Source organism: Excalfactoria chinensis, chromosome 2 (genome assembly GCF_039878825.1).
Source record: "Excalfactoria chinensis isolate bCotChi1 chromosome 2, bCotChi1.hap2, whole genome shotgun sequence".
NCBI lineage: Eukaryota > Metazoa > Chordata > Aves > Galliformes > Phasianidae > Excalfactoria > Excalfactoria chinensis.
Window position 1 is genome coordinate 57,642,242 of NC_092826.1, and position 22,369 is coordinate 57,664,610.

Below are 22,369 nucleotides of genomic sequence, written 5' to 3' on the forward strand. Positions count from 1 at the left end.
TCATTGCTTGCCTCAGATGGTTAATCAGAGGTTCAGGCTGTGATCAACTGTTTCCCTTACACTCCCCTAAGCTGTGAATCAGAGGTAAACTATATTCTAAAAAGTGGTAGTTTTTTTGTTTGTTTGTTTGTTTTTCTTTTCTTTTTTTTTTTTTCTATATTTCCCCCCCTGCAACACTGTCTGAACACTGTATTTATTTTCCTTCCCTTGTGCTCCTCCACCCCAGACATCAAGGTGGCATTCATTAAATTATGTTTGGTCATATAATATTCTTGGTGAAACAGCATAGAATAAATTACATTTAGTATTTGGCTTCTAGTATCCTAACTAAGACATAAATAAGAAAGAAATTGCCCCCAGAGAGAGTAAAAGCTGTATTGCTGTAATGCTTTTAGAGATTTAACAACAATAAGCATGTATATCTTTGTTATCTCTAGTAGTTTTATGTTGTGTAATGTGGGAATTTTTTGGCTTTTGCTGAATTACATGTGACCTGGGGGAAAGAGAAACTGGATACTGCCTTAAGAAAGCCAAACACAAGAGATCCAGCTGTTAGCATGGGGCCCAGAGATGATAAGGGACTGACACAAATGACAGGAATCTGTAGAGGAGAAGGAACTGAGTCAGAAATGGTGGGCTTATAGAAACATCAGAATGGTACTGACCAACAGTGATTGATGTTTGGGTGCTGGGATTTTTTTGTTGGGTTTGTTTGTTTGATTGATTATAAACAGTTCTGTTCTATGAAGAGGATTGTTCAACTGCAGTTCCCAATTGAGAGTACTGGAAAGTTGAAGTAATTTGTCATTGTTTTTCTCCATTAAAGACTGTGAGTTACAAGAACACACTAGGCATTCCAGGCACTCGCATTACTGGGAGCTATGTGCAAAGAGGAATGCTTAGCATAGTGACACTTTGACCCAAATCTTTTCTTCTCTGTACAGCTTCTGAAGATTAACTGTTGTCTTAAAAATATTAGTTAGCATATTTAGTCTGTTCACGCTGTTATGAAGACTTTAAAAAAACCTTTTGTCTGCATAAATTTTCTTCTTTACCACTTTTCTACTAGCTATATATAACTTGTACATTAAATGTCAATTGTTTATTTGTTCCGGTGTTGACTGATTCTATATTGCATTGATTTTATTTTCCTTTCTGAGATAATAACTTGATACTGTATGTTAAAATGCTGAGAGGGTAGAAGTGGATCTGTTCTCAGACCTGGAGTATGGACGTTTAGAAGTTTGGAAGCTAGATTCATAAAGCTGCAATTTGAAGTAGAGCCATTACAGTGTCAGGATCCATATTTGATTCTGAGGGCCTGTTCTGAAGTTTCTGTGGTAACAGCTGTACGCTGGGAAGTACTTTTGAACTTACAAGTTAATTATTAGTGATTTTTAATAAGTAATAGTGATTTTTATTTTTGCTTCCTCTTCCTTTGACATAATCTTTTACTGATCCTGCTTGAAGTCATTAAGAATACAGCTTAAAGATTAACAATAAAAAACACTATCCTTGAATGCAATATAAAATAACTGTGGGGAAAACTCTGTAACAAACTTTTGTTTTCTAGACAACTGCTAAGAAAAGTATAGTACTTTCCAGTGAAACTAGGAAAGAGCTAGCTAAGCAAGCGAAAGTCACCAAAGAGGAGAGAAGAGCTCAGATAGATGAAAGACACAAGTATTTGATATCAAGGTTATCAGATGGAATAGACTTAAGTGAGCAGCAAGTGGAGGAGGCCATTATTTCTGATGACAAGGTAAATATTTATTATCATTAAATTATTGGTATTAAGTACCTTGCCAAATTTTCCAGTTCTTTGAAACTGCTCCACAATAAATGCTGTTGTAATTTTCTTTTTAGTTTCAACTTATAGAACAATTCTTTGCTCCTAACGGACTTAAAAAGTTACTGTTCTTTTACCAAGAAGTTTTGCAGGTATGTTTCTATTATAACTTCTGCAAAAATAGCATTTATTTATTTATTTTTATTATATAACTGTGGCATAATTATCTTAGTAGAGGCTTTTTTTTTTTTTTTTTTTTTTTTTTTTTTTTTTTTTTTCTCTTTATGCCAAAGAAAATGGAAAAGAACCTGAACCTCATTCTTTAGATGCTGCCATCTTGACTTGTATGGAAGTAGGAGAATGCCCTGTGGCATAGAAATGGCCAACAAAACATGAGAGGCAAGACTTCTCTGAAAGAAAGTTTCAGTGTGATACATGATTAGAGATACAGGCATAAAACAAAATTTACCCATGTGATTGGCAGGATCCAATTGATGGAGTTCCTCTAAAATCTTGCTCACAGTTAGACTTTGCAGACTAGTCACATTACTCTTTCTGCTCCATTAAGCACTTCATATTTGCTTTCATTATATATTTTCTGATTTTTTTTTTTTTCCTCTATTATTTGATATAGTTTTTTTCTGAAATAACAAGATGGGGAAACTGTTTACTGTGTGCAGTCAAATTAATGCAAGGCTTATTCCCCAAATAAATCCAACTTCACAGTTTCTACCTGGGTAACACTGATTCACAATAAGCTTAGTTATTATTCACACATTCAAATATGATAATATATGTCTATAAGGGTAGTTTTTATTGTATTAACCTTGTATTTATAATTCAATTGCTAGCAAGCATCACATGCTTCATTGAGGTCAGATGGGTCAACCAACAGTTTCCTTCAGAAGAAGTTATTTCTTACCATGGGTTCTACAGAGGTATGGTTGAAAAATTCCTTAGTTGACATTTGCAAAGGAAAATGGGGGGTGGGAGGGGGAAGAGTACTGTAATAGCTCTGCAGTGTTAAAGCAACCTTTTATAACTCACATTTGGTATTCAAGAACTTAGTCCACGTTCTCCCCACATTTCTTGAACTGAGATTGGAATTTAGTGAACCTGATCTGGAAAGAAGTGGGATGGACGGATTTTGCTGTCTTGTAAGAGAGAAAATCAAATAAAACCGTGTTAAAAATTACAAGTCTCAACATTTTTGTTGGTGTGCCTAATGTGGCATCCCACTTTTTCAGTGGTTTTGTATTTCCTTGTATTTGTGCTACAGTAGTGGTTCTCTCTGACAATGGTGCTATTCCTTTGTCTTAATAGAACATAATAATACTGCACATTACCCCCAAAATATGTTTATTAGCTATTTAATTCTAGTTCTTATACCTGCATCCTTATGTAATGTTGAAGTATTATTCAAGAGTGTCATTAGGATTTCTAATTTGTTTTCTTTCCATGGATTTCTTCTGGGAGCAATTAGGTGTACCATCTACAGTTTTCTTTGGATAAGACAGTGAGGTGATTTTTTGGTTTTGTTTTCCTATTGTGCTTACATTAACATCGTTAATGTGTTTGTTATAAAAGCTGCAGAATTCTTTCCTGCTTTCAGAGGATTAGTGAGGAAACTGTCTGAAGAATGGGAAAGTGTGAAAGCATAACTCTCTGGTATTGCCATGTGAGGGCTTCTTCACCATTTTTCACAGGAAGTGAAGAATAAAAGAATAATCATGTGATGTGGATGAATTTTTCTATTTTTGAAGCAACCTATCATCACGAGAACTATGTCAGTACTGCACTCTGGGAACCTGGAGCGTTTTCATTGGTTAACCCTTAAAATGAGAATAAAAATAATAAACAAAGATAATGAGAAATGGCTTGTTTCTTTTCAATTCCTGAATAGATTGAAAACAACAAGATTTTAAACTTCTGTGTCACTGAATCTCTATTTGAGATTTCTTACTGAAAAATAGAATATTTGACCAAAGTTGATATTTTTCTGCACAAAATTATATTTTCATGAGTTCTCTTTTTCCAGTAGAAAGCATTTGATGTTTTGTTAGCACATGCACATATTGCCCAGCACAGTGCTATAGTGTAAAATCAGCTCAATGTGTAACAGAGAATAACATTAAGTTGTATAATTGAATTGTATTTGCTGTAAACAGGATTCTTTGTTCTTTTAAACAGTTTGTGAGCCAAGTCAATTGAAAGGGCTTTTTGATTTTTTTTTTTTTAGTCATTTTATTTAATATATCAAAAATTAACATGGTTTGTGGAACTGATTTGAAACTTACATTACTGCAGTCCATAAAAAGGATGAAAATTTGCATTTAAAATACTCGAATCAGAAGTTTGGATTAATTTTTCAGTTCATTAAAGAAAAAGAAAGACACCATTTTAAGATGATTCCTTCTGGGCTAAGTATATATGAAACGAATTCTAAATGTTTGAAAGCTGAGTGTATATTTAGGTGTTGCACTCTCAGGTGTTGCAGGTGGTGTGTGAATGTGAGGGAATGGAGCATCGGAAGAAGCCTTGCTCACAGGCTTTCCCTGAACTGCATTTTCACATCAGAGATGTGATACTGAACTGCTCAGTCCAGTATTCTTTTTATCTTTATGTGCTTTTCACAGAACTTCACAGGAATCTGTGCGTTTTTCCTGAGGACGTCAGATAAAGTTATAACGACATCAAATGTTTCCCAGGTCAGTCAAAAATCTTGCAGTGTCTGCAGTGCACTTAAAATTGTTAAACCTTTACTCACTCAACTAGGTCTAATGGAATCAGAAAAGGAAGTGGGGAGTGTTTTCATGAAAATGTTTAGTTGTGTCTTTAACAAAAGTTTCTTTGCATCAAAAAGGTATTTGTGGTTTAATAATGTTCTAATTATGACAAACGTAACTATGTGCAATATTATTAAAAACAAAAAAAAAATAAGTAATAAAAATTCATTACTAATGTACCATGAAAAATAAATTTAGTAGAGGCAAGGAGTAGAGTCCTTGATGCAGAGATTTTCTGATAATGAATGAAACCGAATTTTGGACATGCTGTATTTAAAAACCTCTGTCTTCTAAAATATTTAGATATTTAATTTCATCTTTGAAATTAAAGCAAGGTTTTTTGCCCCAAAATCTTTATTAGGGCATAAGAAAAATACCAGAACAACCTTTCTAGTTTTCAGAGATACCCATGTTTGCATGGGAAATACTTGCTGTAGTTTTTCATGAAGGAAGTCCATCCTTGTTGCCCAGGGAGGTTGTGGATGCCCCATCCCTGGAGGCATTCAAGGCCAGGCTGGATGTGGCTCTGGGCAGCCTGGTCTGCTGGTTGGCGACCCTGCACACAGCAAGGAGGGGTTGAAACTACATGATCATTGTGGTCCTTTTCAACCCAGGCCACTCTATGATTCTAAAAAGTAGACATGACAGAGGAAAATGTAATAAGCCTGAAATTATCTTTTCAAAAATATTCATGCTCTCTTTTTAGTAATACAGGTATTTTCTTTTGGTTCTTCACTAATAGGCTAATGCATTCTATTTGAGCAGGAAAAAGTAGTAACAAAAGTTCTTCACTTACAGTCATGCAAATTAGTACCTCAGTTCCTGTCAGTCGTGTGCTTTACAGCAGTGGTCTTACAAATACTTGATCCAGAAGCACTGTAGTAGTTTATAAGGTTCCTGTTCTCCTGCCCTGTCAGTGCTGCTTAGTTGGGTACCTGTCCAGATGGTTGTTTGAACTCAGTTAACTGCCTTGGTGCCTTCCCTCTGATTTTCTTGTGGTCACCAAACCAAATTCTGTATCAGGGGACAGTGTTCTCATGGAATGTAGGAAGTTATGAAGGATATTTGTGCTGAATTTTGCTGGAATTGTATAATGTAATAGTTTACATACATTTTATTAGCTTTTGTTTCATCCCAAAGGAAGTGAATTTTGGCATCTTCGATTGTTCTAATGGAAATATTCTTCAGGGTCTGGAATTGTTCTTGTCCCAGATCATGATACCAGCACTTAAATCCCAGCAGGTAGGTTTCTTGTTTTGCTCAAGAACTTTTGGAATTAAGGTTAGTGACTGCTCTACGTTGTGCATCTGATGAACAAAAAGCTGGAGCTAAAAAAATGCAGGTCTAATATAGACCTTTATGAGAGTCATGCAGTTGGTATTTAAGTGTTTGAAATTCATACAGTTATTGCTTATTTTCAAGTAATAGCAGTAGTCGCAATGCTCATGGCAGTGGCATAACAGCCACTCCTTTCTAAGGCAAAACTGTGATCATTTAATTCTAACTACATAAAGCTTGGATTGAAAGAAGTACCAAGTCCTTCTGGTAGAGCAAAAGATCTGTCCATAGTTTTATTCTAGAGTGTAAACAGGAGGCACTGTCGCAGCCAGGTTATCCAGCATCGTTTAGTTGTACTTGTTTTATGGAGCTTGAAAGCATCACAGTTGGTTCTGTTTCTTCTAGAAGTACATGTTCAGAAGTAAAAACTGTAATAAAACTCAGTGTCTTTTGAGAATGGTGGTGTCAAATCCTTTTAATTTATGCTCCCATTTTCTCAAAGCCTGGAGTAATAAGGTTGATTAGAATCTATTTTCTCTGTTTGGAAGTTGCCAAATCAGAGTGGGGAAAAAACAATAAAGAAAATTGAGTTATGAGAACATGGAGATGTCTTTTATTTTTGAAGAGACCAAAATGTACTCTCACCCTGTTCAAAACTGCTTTCACGTGGTGTCATGTGGTACGGACTATCCCTTTGGCCAATTAGAGTCAGTTGTCCCAATTCTGCTCCCTCTGAGCTCCATGGGTGCTTCACTGTGGGTGGTCTTGCCTCTATGCGACACTACTAAACAGAAACTATAAACATCAGTGTGTTATCAACGTTGCTTTTCTCCTAAAACCAAAACAGAACCATATCAGGCACTCTGAAGTAAATGATTCCATCCTAGTTAAGACATTATCTAACAGAATAATCAAATCAGTGCACACTTTGAAGTGTTTATGCCATAGTACTGATGAGCATATTTAGAGAGGTTTACTGATAAGCCTTAATATACTGCCATAAATAAGAAATAGCTTTCTAATAAATAAGTAACTGTAAGAACATAAGAATGTCATGATCCTTATGTTACTCTTTATTTTTCTTTTTCTTTTCTTTCATTAATTGTTAAATAACTAGCAATGGGGAGCTGTGAAAGAAGGTCTGAAGAACAGCCAGATACAAGATTTTCTGTATTCAGTCGATAGATTTGTGGAAACCTTGTCGTCATCAAGACAGAATCTGGAAGATAGAATTCAGCTTGCGAAAGTGGATATTGATACTTACGTCAGCAATTTGCAGAATCCATCTGACTACATAACAGCAGGTAAGTAATTCCTACAGCAAAGCAATCACAACAGTGATGCTATTCACAAGAAAATAAATGTTATGTCATTAGTAAAAATTTATTTTGAAGAATTAATTCATCTTCTGTGACCCGTATACATTTTTTCTGTTGACTCTTGTCAGATTTAAAACTGTCTAATCATAAAGTCATCAATTCTGTACTGTAGTTCATCTGTCTTAATTAGGAAGTTCCTTCCCAGATCATGTAGACACTGGCCTCTGTTCCTCCCGGTTTGCTGGCTAAGTAATTGTCAAGTTAAGCCATGCACTGTTGTGTATATTCTTTGCTTTCTTTGATGCTGGAGAAATCTTATCCAATATTAAATGCAAAGACTGTGACTCAAAAAAAGACACACACACACACACACACGTATATATAAATATGTAAGAAAATAGATGGTTATATCTCTTTGAACAGTAGCTTTCCACCATTTCTTATCACTGCAAGGAATTTCAAAGTGAAGTCATACCAAACCACTCAGTACTTCTGCCATCACTCTCTGCCCTGTATTAGCCTATGTAGACCAACTTCCAACTTCCTGAAAAGAACTGATGACTCTGAAGATGAGGTAGACATAAGACATATACATGTGCATCTTGTTATAATCTTTATCTGTTCTTGTTGCTGGTCAGTGATTTGAATATACTTGGTTTACGTGGAGTCTTAGTATAAATTTGCCAAGAACGTTTCATCTCTGTAGTTAAAAAAGAAGTTTAAGATTTTTTGTTACTCATGAGACTGTTCTCTTTTTTGATTTTTGAAGGCAGTAACACAGAGATCACAGAAAAACTTGAAGAGGTATTAATGATTTGGATCAAGCAGATCAGACAGGTGTTAGTGGAGAGTGAGCAAATGAGAAGAGAAGCTGATGACATTGGTCCATCTGCAGAGCTGGAACATTGGAAGTCAAGAATGTCATTATTTAACAGGTTAAGAAAGAAGCTTTGTTTTTTATTTATTTTTTTTTTTTATTATGAATAAATGTGAACTCTGATTCCAAGAGAAAGTTAAATGTGTTTCTTTCTTCAAAGCCTTTTAGATGACATCAAGAGTTCAAGAGTAAAGAAAATTATAAGTATTCTTCAGGCTGCAAGGTCGAAGACATTAAAGCAGTGGAAAGAGTTGGTAATTACTATGTGTTCTTTGTTTGTTTGTTTGTTTGTTTTTTTTTAAGTAATGCAGTACTGCATTTGTTATACATACAGAAGTGAGCATGCAATGCTAAGAATAGTTCTGGTGTTTATGCTCTTTTTATACTGTGGTTTATACTCATCTTGTTGAAACACATTAACACCAGTGATCCTGAAGTTAAATAGATAACTTGAAAGGAAGTCAGTCTTAAAGATATTGAGTGGAATGGTGCAAAAGTAACACAACACAGAAATACAGCAGTATTTCGTCTCTTCAGATGTACCCTATATAGTCCAACAGTTGTGATATCTGAAAGTTTATCAAACTGTTGCTAGAATTATTGAAAACTGGCTGCTTCTTGTAGCATAATTGTGTCTTCAGAGGAGTGGATATCTGTTACCTAAAATTAGCAGTCAAAATTGTAGACAGGTCAGAAAACAAACTGTAAGCAGTATACAGGCAGTTTGACACGTGAAAATGCCAAAATGTAAATCTTCTACCATTATAAAGGTATTTTCCTATTTTGGAAATAGTTTAGGAAAGTAGTCATATCTCAAGTCATCACCTAACCAGTGCTTGTTAAAAAGAGATGCTTGAGATGGAAGTGCCCTGGTGTATTTTAGGGAACTTGTCAGTTCTTAGTTTTGTAGAACCAGTAATTTGAAAAACAGTAGTACCACATTAAAATCATTCTAAACAATACTGGAAATTAAATTGGATTATCAAAACTGTGCTATTGTGCCTCCATCAAGTTTTGGAATTGCAGCATGAATTGTAAAAGCACAAGAACCTCTTCTGTAAATTTTAACTGTATTAATCATTTTCTTCTTCTTTTTTTCCCCTTCAGGATGGCTGTATAACGATTGCTGCCAATGAAGCTAAAGACAATGTGAGATATCTGTATACACTGGATAAATTTTTTGCTCTACTGACCAAAGATTCTCCTGTAAGTGGTACACTAAATAAAAGCAGTTATTGTGAAATTTAGACAAGAAAAGGTTTTTGCTGATGAAAGAAAGATATTTTTTTTTCATTCAGTATTTAACTCCTATGGTTAATGGCTAGTAGAGGACTTAACTTCTATGGCATTTGTGAATTAACTTCACAGATTTTGAATAAGCCAGAGATAATATTAGTTTGGGTTTGTTTGTTTGTTTGTTTTGTGAGGAAATTGTTGTTATTCCAGAAAATAATTGAAAGGTGTGGGAAAATAAGCAATAGTTCATGTTTTCTACCACTTTTATTCTGCAAATAGTCACTCTTCTGCCATATTAGACTTTACTTTTAGATGCAGTACTCTTTTATCCTGTTTTAGGGCAGTCACTGTCTCTTGTGATGGGTTCTTAATATATCTGACTTCCAATTTTCTATGGGACAGAGAACTCTGTGGTCCTGTATCCTTAGTAAAACACAAATTACCATTGCCTTTTTTTCCCCTTCCAAATTTCTTTTCTGTACAGATGTAGGCAAAATGAGCAAATACCAGCTTTCTTGTACTTCCTTCAGCAAGCTAACTGTTTTTTCTACCAGCATACACTTTTTTTTTCTCAGGTAGCATATTTCTTTGCAAATCAGATTACAGTGCCTTATACATAATGAAAATCATGGTCAAAAAGAATGCAGAAGCCTCTGTTCTTCCTCTGGAAAATCCAGCTCTGGAAAAACCCTATTCATTTAAACTTAGCCAATTCCTCGCTCTTTTCTGTCAGATAGAGTGCATTAGGTTTCCATGTGTGAATTAGATGTTTCAGTTCGTTTTGATGTCTACAAAAACAAGATGTTATAATCAAAAATATCTTTATCTACTGATATACATATTCCAAGAGTAATGACATTTTACGTTATGTTTTTAGGAAATATGAATTACTGACTTTCCCTTTTTTTTCTAATGTAGGTTACAGTGGTGGAACACATACCCAGTTTAATGAATGCAGTCTGTATGATCTACTGTACATCACCATACTACAACACGTCAGAGTGCATGACATCTCTTCTTCTTAAAATCACTAATCAAATGATTAACATATGCAAGGCGTATCTACGTGAAGGCGTTTCTAAAATCTGGGATATGGACAGGTGACAATTTTAATAATTTCATCTTCTTTTGTTAAAACTAGAAGTTTTAACAACTAAAGGCATCAAAATTACTAAAAGGTAATTTAATTGCCACTGGTTCTCCTACCAGGCCCCCATTCCCATGTTAATTTTAAGCTTGTGACTACTCATTTTATGTAGAATTAAGTATTCTGCCAAATCATACATACTGTGTATTGTGAAAAACCTGTTGCTGAAATGCACGTAACATATATCAGTATACAATACTCAATATGTTGTCCCAGTGGCCTTTTTGGACCAAAACATACTTTAGCTGTTAGAACTTGGAGCTAAGATTCTTCAGAAATAAACTCCAAGGACAGACTGGCAAAGTTCCATTTGAATTTATGTTTTGCCTTCAGAGAACAGTAAAGTCAGTTTGAGAAAGGGGATGATATATACCAGGATCATAATTACAATTCAGCTGTACTCTGGAGTGTGGTATGTGGATGACAGAATGTCATTCAGACTTGTATTTACTATATTTACCATATAGTGCTATATGGGGAGGACGTGAAGAGGATTAATGTTGCCAAAGGGGCACCTTAAAGTTAAAAAGATAGATGTACAATAAGTTTGCTACTTAGATATGTTTTGAGACTAATTTTGTACTTCCTTTCTGTTGTGATTGGTAGAACTATTAGTATAGCAAGAGCCACTGTATTAGAGCAAATATTAAGCATATGTTGAACCGCAGAGAAGGGTGAAAATGATCATGACATCTCAAGTTAGCCACTAGAAAAGAAATGATTAAAGCTATCTCTTGAAAACTCAATCAAGATTGTGGTTACTGAAGTGAAGAAAAAAAGACATTACAAACTTCATCAATGCATAGGTAGTCAAGATATGTGTATCTGTGTAACCAAGTCAAAGATGACACTAAGTTAATTGGTTGGGAGACAAAAAAGTAAATCTGACGGAAAAAAAATTTGGATTCCTTCTGTGTTTTATTGTGGGTAAATGGCTGTTTTCAGAAATTGCCTACAATCAATTATAAATAATTTTTTATCCTTATTTTGCCACTGTACTTAAATATTCTGTTTTAGTTTATGTTCCTGTACAGCTCCTTCATGATGATTTTGTCTTCCGTGCTTTTTTTGCCCAGGGAAGAATTGCTGAAGAGGATACAGCAATGCATTTTCCTCAAAGAACAGTACCAAACATCCTTTCAGAGAATTAGGGAGAAGCTAAAGGAAAATCCAAGTGACAGGCAGTTTGATTTCAGGTACACAATTTGCTTTAACACTGAATTGCACTTATAAGATTTATAAATGAAGTGTCATAATATCTCCCAGCTTCCTGAGAAGTTAAATGCTCAATTAAAATGTAATATTTGTTATAATCAGAACAAAACTTGCAGAGGTTTTGGTGGTTGTTTTTTTTTTTTTTCTTTTCTTTTTTTTCCTTCAAGAAGTAAACAATGACATGTTTTTGCCAGTTTCTTGTTGATTTAACAGATGTCCAAGGGAATTTAGGGAATTTATGCATGTGTTGGATTAATGCATATGTTTGATGTAGTCTAAAGTTCAAAAAATTGAGTGATGAATTCAAATGAAAGGACTTCTGTTATATTTAGTCAGCACTGGTCTGGGTTGTCAGTCACAGTGCCAAAGAGGAGCTTTACCTGCATTGGTATTTCAAGCATAAATCATGTCTTAGTGTATTTTACATTCACATTCTGATCTCTCTTCATGTGTATTTCTTTCAAGAATAACCCCTGTGAAATATAGAAAAAATTTTGTTTGACAGATATAAAAATTAAGCATTTTCTGTGTTGTATTTGTTATTTTAAAATGGTTTTTACTTGATTTGTAGTTATTGCAACATCAGTGCTTTAATGGTGAAGTTGATAATAGTTCTGGAAGAATATAGGAAATAGGAACAGGAAAAAATGATACAAATAGATATACATAATAATCCTGTTGCTTTTTATCATCAGTGAAAACTATATTTTTGGAAAATTTGACACATTCTGTAAACGTTTGAAGAAAATCTCAGATATGAGCAATATTATGGAAAGCCTACTAGAGCTCCAGCACATAAAAATAGAAGGAATTGAAGAGATCAATACTCACTTCCAGGTCATTGCTACAAATACCAAATCTAAAATGTATGATGTTCTGGATCACAGGAAAAAAGAGGTACATGCACTCAGCATTTGTCTGACAATCAATCCCTTAATCCTGTGTTATTCATTAAAGATATGCTGAGAAGACCAAATTTTATAACTATGAATATAGCATTTTGTTGCAGTAACAATATTTTTCCACAGTTCAATAGTTTGAAGTAATTTGGGTGTATTTCGCTTTTTATTTCATGTACTTCTGTTATTTTTTGATAAACTTGGTAAGTACAAACTACATTTCCTAAGCTTGTTTGTTTTTGAGATGCATTTATTTTGAACTGCAGACTGAAGAGTGATTTAGACAAGTCAGTGCATTAAATTCAGTTTAGTAAGTGCAAGAGTTACTCAGTGTTACTCTATAGGAATAATAAAGGCAGTATCAATACCATCATACCATTTCATGAGCATTTCAGAGGGAGAAATGAATTACGTCACCTCCAATACTGCATCACATGGATGTGATTTTTGAAGAGCTTCAGACTCAAATTCAGATTTAAATACATACTGCATGTCCTAGAATTGGGCTACTTTTAGGAAATGTAGCTAGCTTGCCTTATTGGATTGACAGTCTCTCAATGGAAGTGCTAGAAATGTTTTGCTCTCCTGGCTTCCTGAACTATTGCTTGCAAGTGTGCTTAAGTCGTTTAAGTACAGAGGACCTTTGGCTTTCTTATAGTAATAACCCTCCATAGTCTGTAAAGTGCCCTAGAGAGGCCACCCGGTTTGGTAATCTTGGTGAGTTTCATACCTTTGCAGTGAGCTGAGTGCTCTCCTGTGTCAGTGCTGGGAGGAGCTGATTAAGTGTACCATGTTCTCTCTGATGAGGTTATTAGCTTACTTTGCCTGTCCTTGTTCCCCTGCAGTCCATTGTGTTCATAACAATGGGGCTATAATTATATAGCCTAATAATTCTTAGTTTTTTTGTTTGCTTTGCTTAGACTATTCATGCCTTCGTTACTGGTCTTGTCTCTGTTCTCTTTAACGTACATACTAAGCAGATAAAGCAAATTAACCAGAAACCTTATGGGAAAAAAAATAAAATTGCATGAAGTGAAAGCAGCAGTACAAATTATTATTTTTTTCCTTTTACAATTTTCTAGTTTGATAAAGATTACCTGGAATTTAAGAACCAAATTGCAACATTGTATGAGTCCATACAAGAATTTGTGGATTCCTGTTTCGAGAAGGCTCTAACTGTAAGTAATTTCACAAATGCAAGCTCCTCTTGTAATCCGTCATTACTGGTGTTGTTTTATGCTATGCTAGGGCTGCCTGAGATAAGGTAGGAGGACATCAAGCCTACAAGAAACTACTGTCAGAATATGTGTACAAGTGCTGAAAGTCATCATCATTCATTGACGATTACTGCTAGTGGCACGTACCATCTTTCCTTACTAACTTTATATAGCCCTATTTTTATTTTTCTGGTTTATCTTCTTTTCTCAGCCTAATATTCTCTATCTGTCTTCGACCCTGCTGTTGATATTGACACTGTATGATAGTCCTCTTTTCTCTCACTGTGTTTTGGACTGTCATATTTATGTGGCTCTGTCTTCTTCCAATGCCTTTGGGTTGATTTGCTGTTTATTTCTTACTCTGCTCTCTTGCAGTGTTCCCTGTCCTGTGTTCTGTATACTCACTTGCAGAAGTCCATAAGTAATGTTAATTTCTGTGGTGATTTCCCTATCTTTTCTCTCAAAGATTAGGTACCTCCTTTTTTTCTTTAACAAAGAAAAAAAAAAGCAAAACCAAGTTAAAGCTGTTGTAGGGACACACAACATAATTTTTTTGAGCCCAGTGAAAGGAAACAACTCATGTTTGACAGAAGTTCCAAGCTTTGTTATAGGACTGTTGTAGATAATTAAACAGTACATGCAGTCTGAGGGTAGAGTTCAACAGCTCTACTGCAGCCCATTCTCCTACTGTTGTAAAAGTCAAAGAGGTAAAGCCAAGCTACTGATCCTTTTTTGTTCTATGTCAGTATAGAAATGAAGGAGAAGTTGAAAGTGCAGAGGGAAGACTTCAGTTCATTGCCTCATCAGATGCAAGACTTCAAGCTGGAAGGTGTTTCGTAGGTTGCCCATATTTATATATGCAAACATATAACTAGTCAGAACAGTGAAGTTCAACACGGAATTCTGTTTCTTAAACTCCTAGGTGTTCACTTACTGGAAAATAGTGCAGATTCATCAGCTAGTTAGCTTTTGTCTTCTACATGAAAAAGCAATTATGTGATTCCTGATAGAAACAAACAAACAAACTAATAATGGGAAGATATCTGTAACTATCACAAAAACTGAATTCAAATTCGGTTATTCAAAGGATAGGATGATCTAAAGGGAAAATGGAGAATGAGAATTTTAAACAAATGCAATTAAGTTTAATTATTGTGAAAGTAAAAGATGCCACACTCAGATTTTAAATTTTATTGTACCAGAGCATATTTAAGATGCTTCCTGTTTCACTTCGAAGTTATTCCTGATAGACTGGCAGGAGTAGTGAATTAGTCAGTACTGTTCATTGATTGAGGCCCCGAGGAAAACTAGGTATTCTACTACAGCTGTTTACAGAAAAAAAGAGTATGGATTAGAGGGTCAGAACAAAATAAATGTTCCAGCATTCTGTGGTAGTGGAAGCTTCTTCATTAAGGCTATGGTAAGTATATTTTAGATGGCACAAAACACTGGAAGCATTTTCTGTGCTTCTTAGAAAACTACTTACAAATTTGTATAACTTATGTTATAAATAGAAATAACCAGGCTTTATGAACAATGACTATCTGAACTATGAACATTTTTTGCTGTAAACGTTCCATCTTCCTTTTTAGACTGAACAGATGCTGAGACTTCTGATGAAGCTCGAACAAATAGGAGATAATCAAATTGATCTTAATGAGAAGTATATCATTGTCCTTCAGCAATACAGTCAAGACTTAGACTTTGTGCAAAAACTCTACCAGGAGCAAAAAGAAAATCCACCTATACCACGTAATATACCACCAGTAAGAATGAAATAAATGAGAGAGAGAAAGGTCATTTTGTCTTGGCTTTTTAAGTTAATGGAAATATAACTTCGTATCTTTTGTATTTTAGGTAGCAGGGAAGATCATGTGGGCTCAGCAGTTGTACAGAAAAATTGACCATCCAATGAGATTCTTTAAAAAGAAAACTACACTTCTGAAGGTTGGAAATGAGCAGGGAATGGCTTATGCTAAATTCGAATTCAAATTATTAGCAGGCAGAAATTATTTTCCTGAGTTCACTTTTCTAACAATTCTACTCAAGCTTATCTAACGGGATATTATTATTAGTTGCTCCAGGATCTCAGTTTCTTTTTGCAACATGATTATTCTGTGGCTTCGAACAGTTACTTCTCTAGAGATTTTAAGCTGATGACTTCAGCAAATTCTTTTGTCCCTTCTGGGACTTCTGTTATTCCTAATCACTGCATTGTTGTCCATGGACCTATGTTTAGAGCCTTCTCACTGCAATACTTTATGATGTAGAGGACTGAGATATTAAACTTCAAATGCTTCATGTAGCCATAGCCATTCCTGAGCAGAATGAGACCCTCAAGGATTACTAAACCCAACTCCTGGCTCCCCACAGGACCACCTCAAATTCAAATCTTATGTCTGAGAGCACTATCTAAATGCTGCTTGAACTCTGAGACCTCTAGAAGTCATCTAGTCCTGCTTTAGGTGCAGTGACACCTGCAGCTCAATCAGACTGCTTAGAGCCTGGTTCAGCCCGACCTTGATTGTCTGCAGGGATGAGACTTCTACCACCTCGCTGGGCAAACTGTGCCAGTACCTCACCACCCTTACTGTAAAAAATGTCTTCCTTATACCCATTCTAAATCTTCCCTTATTTAGTGTGAAACCATTTCCCCTTGTCCTATCACAACAGAGTGTGCTAAAGAGTCTGTCCCCTTCCTTCTTACAGCCCCCTTTAGATACTGTAAAGCTGCTCTCAGGTCTCCCCAGCGCCTTATCTTCTCCAGACTGAACAGCCCCAGCTCTCTCAGCCCTTCCTTCTAGGGAGGTATTCTATCCCTTGGATCATTTATGTGGCCCTGCTCTGGATGTGCTCCAACAGGTTCATATTTCTCCTATGCTGTGGACTCCACATGTGGATGCAGTATTCTAGATGAGTGTTCTCTTGTTCTTTGTTTTACCCTATCTCTTAAATAGCGTAACATGGAACTTTTGTTTTGTTTTCCTAACAGTAGTGAGGAAAACCTTATTGGAGGACATTTCTATTATGTTAGGCTCATCAAAATGATTAAATGGTGTCTGCTTTTCTACTTTTTTTTTTTTTTAAATTATTATTATTATTTTCTATATTTTATTTTATTTGCAGACATTGGAAATGAAAAAGGTTGCTAAGAGCTACAATAAAATGGCTGCAGTTCTTTTGGAGTTTGAACTTATTTATTATAGAGCCTGGTGCAGGTTTGCTGACCAGGCTAGAAATGCTTTGTATGCTTTCTTACTTGTCAGGCACCCAGAAACCAAGGTAAGTAGGATTTATTTTGTATTACTGCTGCACTGTTTAGTATTACCTATGATACTTCACTCATATCATGCAAAGACAAACACAGCATTAAATTAATAAGGATAGAAAATGAACTACTTTAATTGATGAAACTGCGTATTTTTACCTTTTTATGTTATGATAATAACATCATAACCTTCTCCCTTCTTCATAAGCCCCTTGCCTCATTCAGGACATATAAGAGGCAGTGCCCAGCAAATGCATGTCCAATATAGATTTATCTACATCTTTTTATGTATTGTTTCATGTATTTTTTTTCTTTGTTAACCAAAATATTAGTCAAATAAGGAGTTTTTAAATAGATTGTAGGCTTTTCTATAATGTGCAGCATCACTGTGTTGCCTATATTGCAGTCACTAATTTGCTTTCAGTATTGCTTGCTGAGACAGTCGACTTACTCTGCTGCAATGCAGAGAAATTACAGTTAAAATGGACATTTTTTAAATGACTGATTCCATAATGGAAAGCTAAAACCTGATTTTCAACTTCATTCATCACGTTATTAGCATTTTATGCCCTAAGAAATGTACAGAGAATAAACAGAGACACAACATATCTCCTCAGTCTACAGATGGAGAAAGTGAGATGAGAAGGCAAATTAGCTTCCACGGAGAACTAGAGTCAGACTTGGGAAGTCACAGCAGCCAAGTGTTTAGGGCCCAGTGAAGGAATCACAGGAAAATGAAATCAGTGGAAGCTATTGGATGATTACTATTGTGGAAAATCTGGAAATACACTTGCACAGAAGCCTGGAGATCTTTGTAGAAATTGCAACATGGGGATCAAATTAAAAAATGCTGTCCAGTCCTCTGTATCTTGTCATATCTTCCACATGTAACAAACTGCATGCAATCACTGAACTACTAAAATATTGTTTTATTATTTTCTCTCCCTGCCTCCCCCCCACACTACCACTATATGAAGGAATTGCTCGTAAACTTGGATCCAGTGGTCCTGGAAGTACTTTATGAAACTAAGTACCTGAAAAAAATGAATTTTAAAGTTCCAGATGTTGTCCTTGGATTGTGTGCTGATGAAGAACAGATTAAAAGACATCAGATGGAGTGAGTGAACACTTTCTGGATGTGAATATTCAGACTCTAATTTTGCCTTAACCAACATTGCAAAAATACTCTGCATTCTGTGAATAGACTCTCTCACTACACTGTTTGTTACAATATTTAGTGTTATGGTTTTAATCTGGCATAGAACACAGTTACCATTTTTCTGCAGCAGCTCCTGTTAATAACCTGTTGTGTATCTTTGACTTCTGAGCTGCACTGACTTCTAATTCTTGTTAATGGAGCTCTGTTGTGGAGCTTTTGGAAGAAAGTTGCCCTAAGTAGCTTCCTGGAAACAAATATTTCTCCAGACTGGTTCCAGTGTTTGAAAGGAAAAAGAGACCTAGTTAGAACTGGGAGGGACTTTAATTTTAACATGGGATCAGGACGTGCAACTCTTACTAACAGAAAATGTGACTGGATTTTTGTGTGTTTTGTATATCTGAAATAAGCACATTCTACACACGACCGTGTCTTACAGTCTCCAGAATCTATTGATCAATTACAAAGAGCATCTGAATGGAATTCCTGTTGTGCTGAAACCATTAATGAAGCCATTCATAGGGCAAGTTGAGGATGCCCTTGCTCCAGGCATGACACAGCTGTCCTGGACTTCTTCAAATATCAATAAATGTATGTAGGAAGAGAAGTATTGGTAAGCTGTAGATGATATTGTTTGGTGGAAATGTATTGATGTGGGGGTCTGTAAAGCCTCAGCTCTTTAGCTGTCTTGCAAACTTGAGTGAGTAACATTACATCATATGATTAGGGCTTGTGTTGCATTGTGTCTCTGAATCACATACCTTCTCATTCACTTAATTTAAACTGTCACATCAAACCTCTCAAATTATTGTGCATTTTTCTTTTTTCCCTATCAGTATTTCTCTGATCTATTTCCAAGTAAGTAAGTCCACACAAGGAAAAAAAATCTAGATTTCTTCTTATGCCTGCATTCTGTTTTTATTTCTCTGTGAAAAAATGGTTTCTGGACTGACCTCTTTGCTTTAGGTAGATAACTGTAGCCTGATTGATGCAAGAGTGGGAGACAAGAGAACAAATATTTGGTGCTGTAATAATGACTCTTATCTTTTCTATAGAGAGGTCTTTTTAACTGGTGGTGAACATCCTGAAGTAGACTTGACTAAATTTAAAGATGAAAATAGTAAGGGAGAGATTTCTGTCCAAATTCTATTCATTCTAAGAAAACTTTTAAAATTCTCAACTGCTCACTGAATTTTTCCAACACAGCTATTAAAAAAGAATATCATCCTCATCAAGTACAGCATAAAATTAACTCTATACTACTGTCATTGAAATGGACATACATAAAGCTCTTAGCAAGACTTTTGTAGTTTGATTCTGTGAGAAAACAATAGCTCTTGCTTGTAAATCAGTTCTCACTTGAAGCAAACTGATGCTGGGCTTTCACTTTTCTCTTCAAAATGAAGAGCAGCAAGAAAAACCAGAACAGATGCAGGTGTGGGTTTGTGCAACATTTGTGACTGCGCCATGTGACACTAGTGCAAAGGGCTCTGGCCATTGCTTAAGGCAGAGCTGGCTACCTTTTAGCCATTTACTTGATCTTCATCTGACCAGACAACAACAACAACAACAACAACAACATCAAAAAGACAAGGTTTCCCTCTGTTTGAAAGCATGGGAGCCTGTGGCAGCCTTCTAGACTAAAACTTGGAAAATGAGAAATAAATGGTTTTAAAAATACCTAATTTATATGCATTGAAAAAGGAAAAGTGTCTAAGGAATTAGCTGGATCATTTGTTCATTCTAGTCAATAAAAAAGACAAGATTCAATCATTAACTTTCTAACAGCAATAAATGGTATTTTCTATTTTAAACATTCAGCTGTTAGAGACAACTGTAGCACTGCACCATTTTAGATTTAATTCTACTTACAGTAAGACGAAGTACTGATCATTCAGATTATACTGTCTGCTAATAACCAAAATGTGCCCAATGAGTTATTTCTTTCCTTTTACATTAAGTATAAAAGACAACAAAAGAATTTATCCACTCTTTTCAGAAACAATCATTTTTACTCAGTTTAGTAAACACGTCTGCTAAGGAATTCACTTTGTCACTTTCTAAGTTAAATTAGTTCATACACGTTAAAGAAAAAATCTATTGGCTTAACCTGTATGTAGCCTTGAGGAATTTCAGCCACTGAATCTACAACGACAACTTTCCCTCTGTAGGTCTTTAGAAGAACCAGAATATTTTTTGTATGTTTGCGTCCTCCTTTTTTTTTCCCCAGTGATTTTTGTTAATCCTCTTCATTCCAGTATTAATACAGAAGAAATATTTTGAAGGTTCTTGTGTTATTTATTGAAAAATGGTTTCTCTTAAAGACTCCAAAGTACAGTGAGTCCATCATGCTTTGGTTTCAGGCCTTAATTCCTTATTCCATTGTTGTTAAATCCTCATTTCATTGTAATAATTTGGGGTAGGTTGGGGAGATTTAAGAGGTATGTATTTCACATTATTTGTTTTAATTTTGTTTTCTTTGCTTAGTTATTGAGAATGTTTATAGTACCATGAGGGAGGTGGACTTTATAGTCAAAGAAGCTGCTGATACCCTGGAGTGCAGAATTGAAAGAGTTCTAGATGATATGTCAAACACTGCTCTGATCATTTTGCCAGAAGACGAACCTATAGATGTATCTACATTCTTGGAACAGACAGAAAATCTTGCTGTCTCTACGGCTCGCAAACTTTCTCAGTAGGTGTATTATTGTGTAGATTTGAAGGCTTGATTTGGGAGTAAATATTTATGTGTTACTATTTATGCATAGAGAATGTACTTTTAAAAACTTTATTCTTACTGACTGCTAGTTTAAAGCAAAATGATAGCCTCAGAACTTCCAAGTAACTTGAATACAGTATACAAAATTACATTTATAGCATTTAGTATTTTGTGTTTTTCTTCTTATGGCATTCTACTGAAGGGCAAGGAAAATAGAACTGGATAAAACTTGAACAGTCATCTCATTGCTAACTGCTTGATTTTTAATGCTAGCTCAGACATGTAAGACTTCTCATTTACCCAGGCTGCAAATCTTTTAGTTTGTGCTTGTTTTCCAGGACATGGAAGAGTAATTGTTCTGTTCTTCTCCAAAGAACATGTCTATGTACATTTTGCAAAACAGGATAGTCATTTTGTATTTATTTCTTTACTATTTCTGATTTCAGAGTCAGAAAATACATCAAAAAGATAGCTAAAGTTACTTCTTACTGGAGTTAACTCTTACTGAATTGTCTTGATAAGTCTGCTTTTCTTTTTTAAACTTCAGCCAGAAAAGAACTTATTTTTCTTTAATTATTATGAAGACAAGTTGAATAAGATATAATGGAGTCTGATGAATGGGTTTCCTGATGATCTACATATCTTAATGCCTTCCATTCTGTGTTTGAATAAGCAGTAGAAATAAAGGGAAAAGTTGAAGGGTTTCTCCCTGCATATACAGTGCTTTAGAATGCAGTGGTGCTGAGGATGTGCGTCTATAAAGAGGTTAAAGATTATTCCTTACGTTTGACATGATGTGGATGACTGTAAGGTTGTTTTTGCAGACAGAGTCAGCAGGTAGAATGTGCTGCATGTGAACTGGTAGACACTCTTAAGCACAGGCTGAAAGCAGATGCTGGAAGAACCCCAGAGGTAAGGTCTCTACAGTATTAAAAATAACCTTCTATCATCTAGTTATATATTTGATATTTCATTTATACAGTGGATAATATTGTTGTCTAAGAGTTTCCCTTTAACTCTTCAGGATTTGTATTCCTGTACACATCTTGACGCAAAACAGAAAACACGCTGCCAAGAATGCATGTCTTGTTGTTGCTATTATCTCATGGGACAGCTTTGTCAGAAGAATACTGATTCTTTAGTCAGATGTGAGTCTTTTGTTTTCACATCTGTTTAGTTTTTTAATATCACTTGAAGATTTTTTTCCCCTGGCTTAATGTGGTAAAAAATATAACTTAAATATTGTACTTATTTAGGCATGAAGATTTCCTTGGAGACTTTGAGACATCGACTGCATGTTGTTGACTCTAGATATCAGATGACAAGGTCTGTGGAGACCAATAGGGTTCCTATGTTCAAAACTGAATTTCAGCTGGCTATTCCTAATGTTGTCTTTCGACCAAGTCTTGAAGATATTCAGGTATCTGAATCTCAGTTGTTTTTGTTAAAAAGCACATCTCAGT

At 35.2% G+C, this 22,369-nt stretch overlaps 1 protein-coding gene across 1 annotated transcript in view; it reads left to right on the forward strand.

Moving 5' to 3' along the window:
• Window positions 1-22,369, forward strand: part of LOC140248793 (dynein axonemal heavy chain 5-like) — a 144,593-nt gene that overhangs the window by 2,771 nt on the left and 119,453 nt on the right. Inside the window, exons 4-25 of the mRNA XM_072329829.1 lie at window positions 1,574-1,762; window positions 1,867-1,941; window positions 2,641-2,727; window positions 4,426-4,497; window positions 5,716-5,817; window positions 6,971-7,157; window positions 7,942-8,107; window positions 8,210-8,303; window positions 9,157-9,255; window positions 10,204-10,385; window positions 11,509-11,628; window positions 12,343-12,544; window positions 13,629-13,724; window positions 15,356-15,529; window positions 15,621-15,710; window positions 16,890-17,045; window positions 18,009-18,148; window positions 18,627-18,778; window positions 20,675-20,882; window positions 21,731-21,818; window positions 21,931-22,054; window positions 22,163-22,326. Coding sequence (XP_072185930.1) covers window positions 1,574-1,762; window positions 1,867-1,941; window positions 2,641-2,727; window positions 4,426-4,497; window positions 5,716-5,817; window positions 6,971-7,157; window positions 7,942-8,107; window positions 8,210-8,303; window positions 9,157-9,255; window positions 10,204-10,385; window positions 11,509-11,628; window positions 12,343-12,544; window positions 13,629-13,724; window positions 15,356-15,529; window positions 15,621-15,710; window positions 16,890-17,045; window positions 18,009-18,148; window positions 18,627-18,778; window positions 20,675-20,882; window positions 21,731-21,818; window positions 21,931-22,054; window positions 22,163-22,326 — 2,967 coding nt within the window. The remainder of the gene's footprint in view (window positions 1-1,573; window positions 1,763-1,866; window positions 1,942-2,640; window positions 2,728-4,425; window positions 4,498-5,715; window positions 5,818-6,970; window positions 7,158-7,941; window positions 8,108-8,209; window positions 8,304-9,156; window positions 9,256-10,203; window positions 10,386-11,508; window positions 11,629-12,342; window positions 12,545-13,628; window positions 13,725-15,355; window positions 15,530-15,620; window positions 15,711-16,889; window positions 17,046-18,008; window positions 18,149-18,626; window positions 18,779-20,674; window positions 20,883-21,730; window positions 21,819-21,930; window positions 22,055-22,162; window positions 22,327-22,369) is intronic.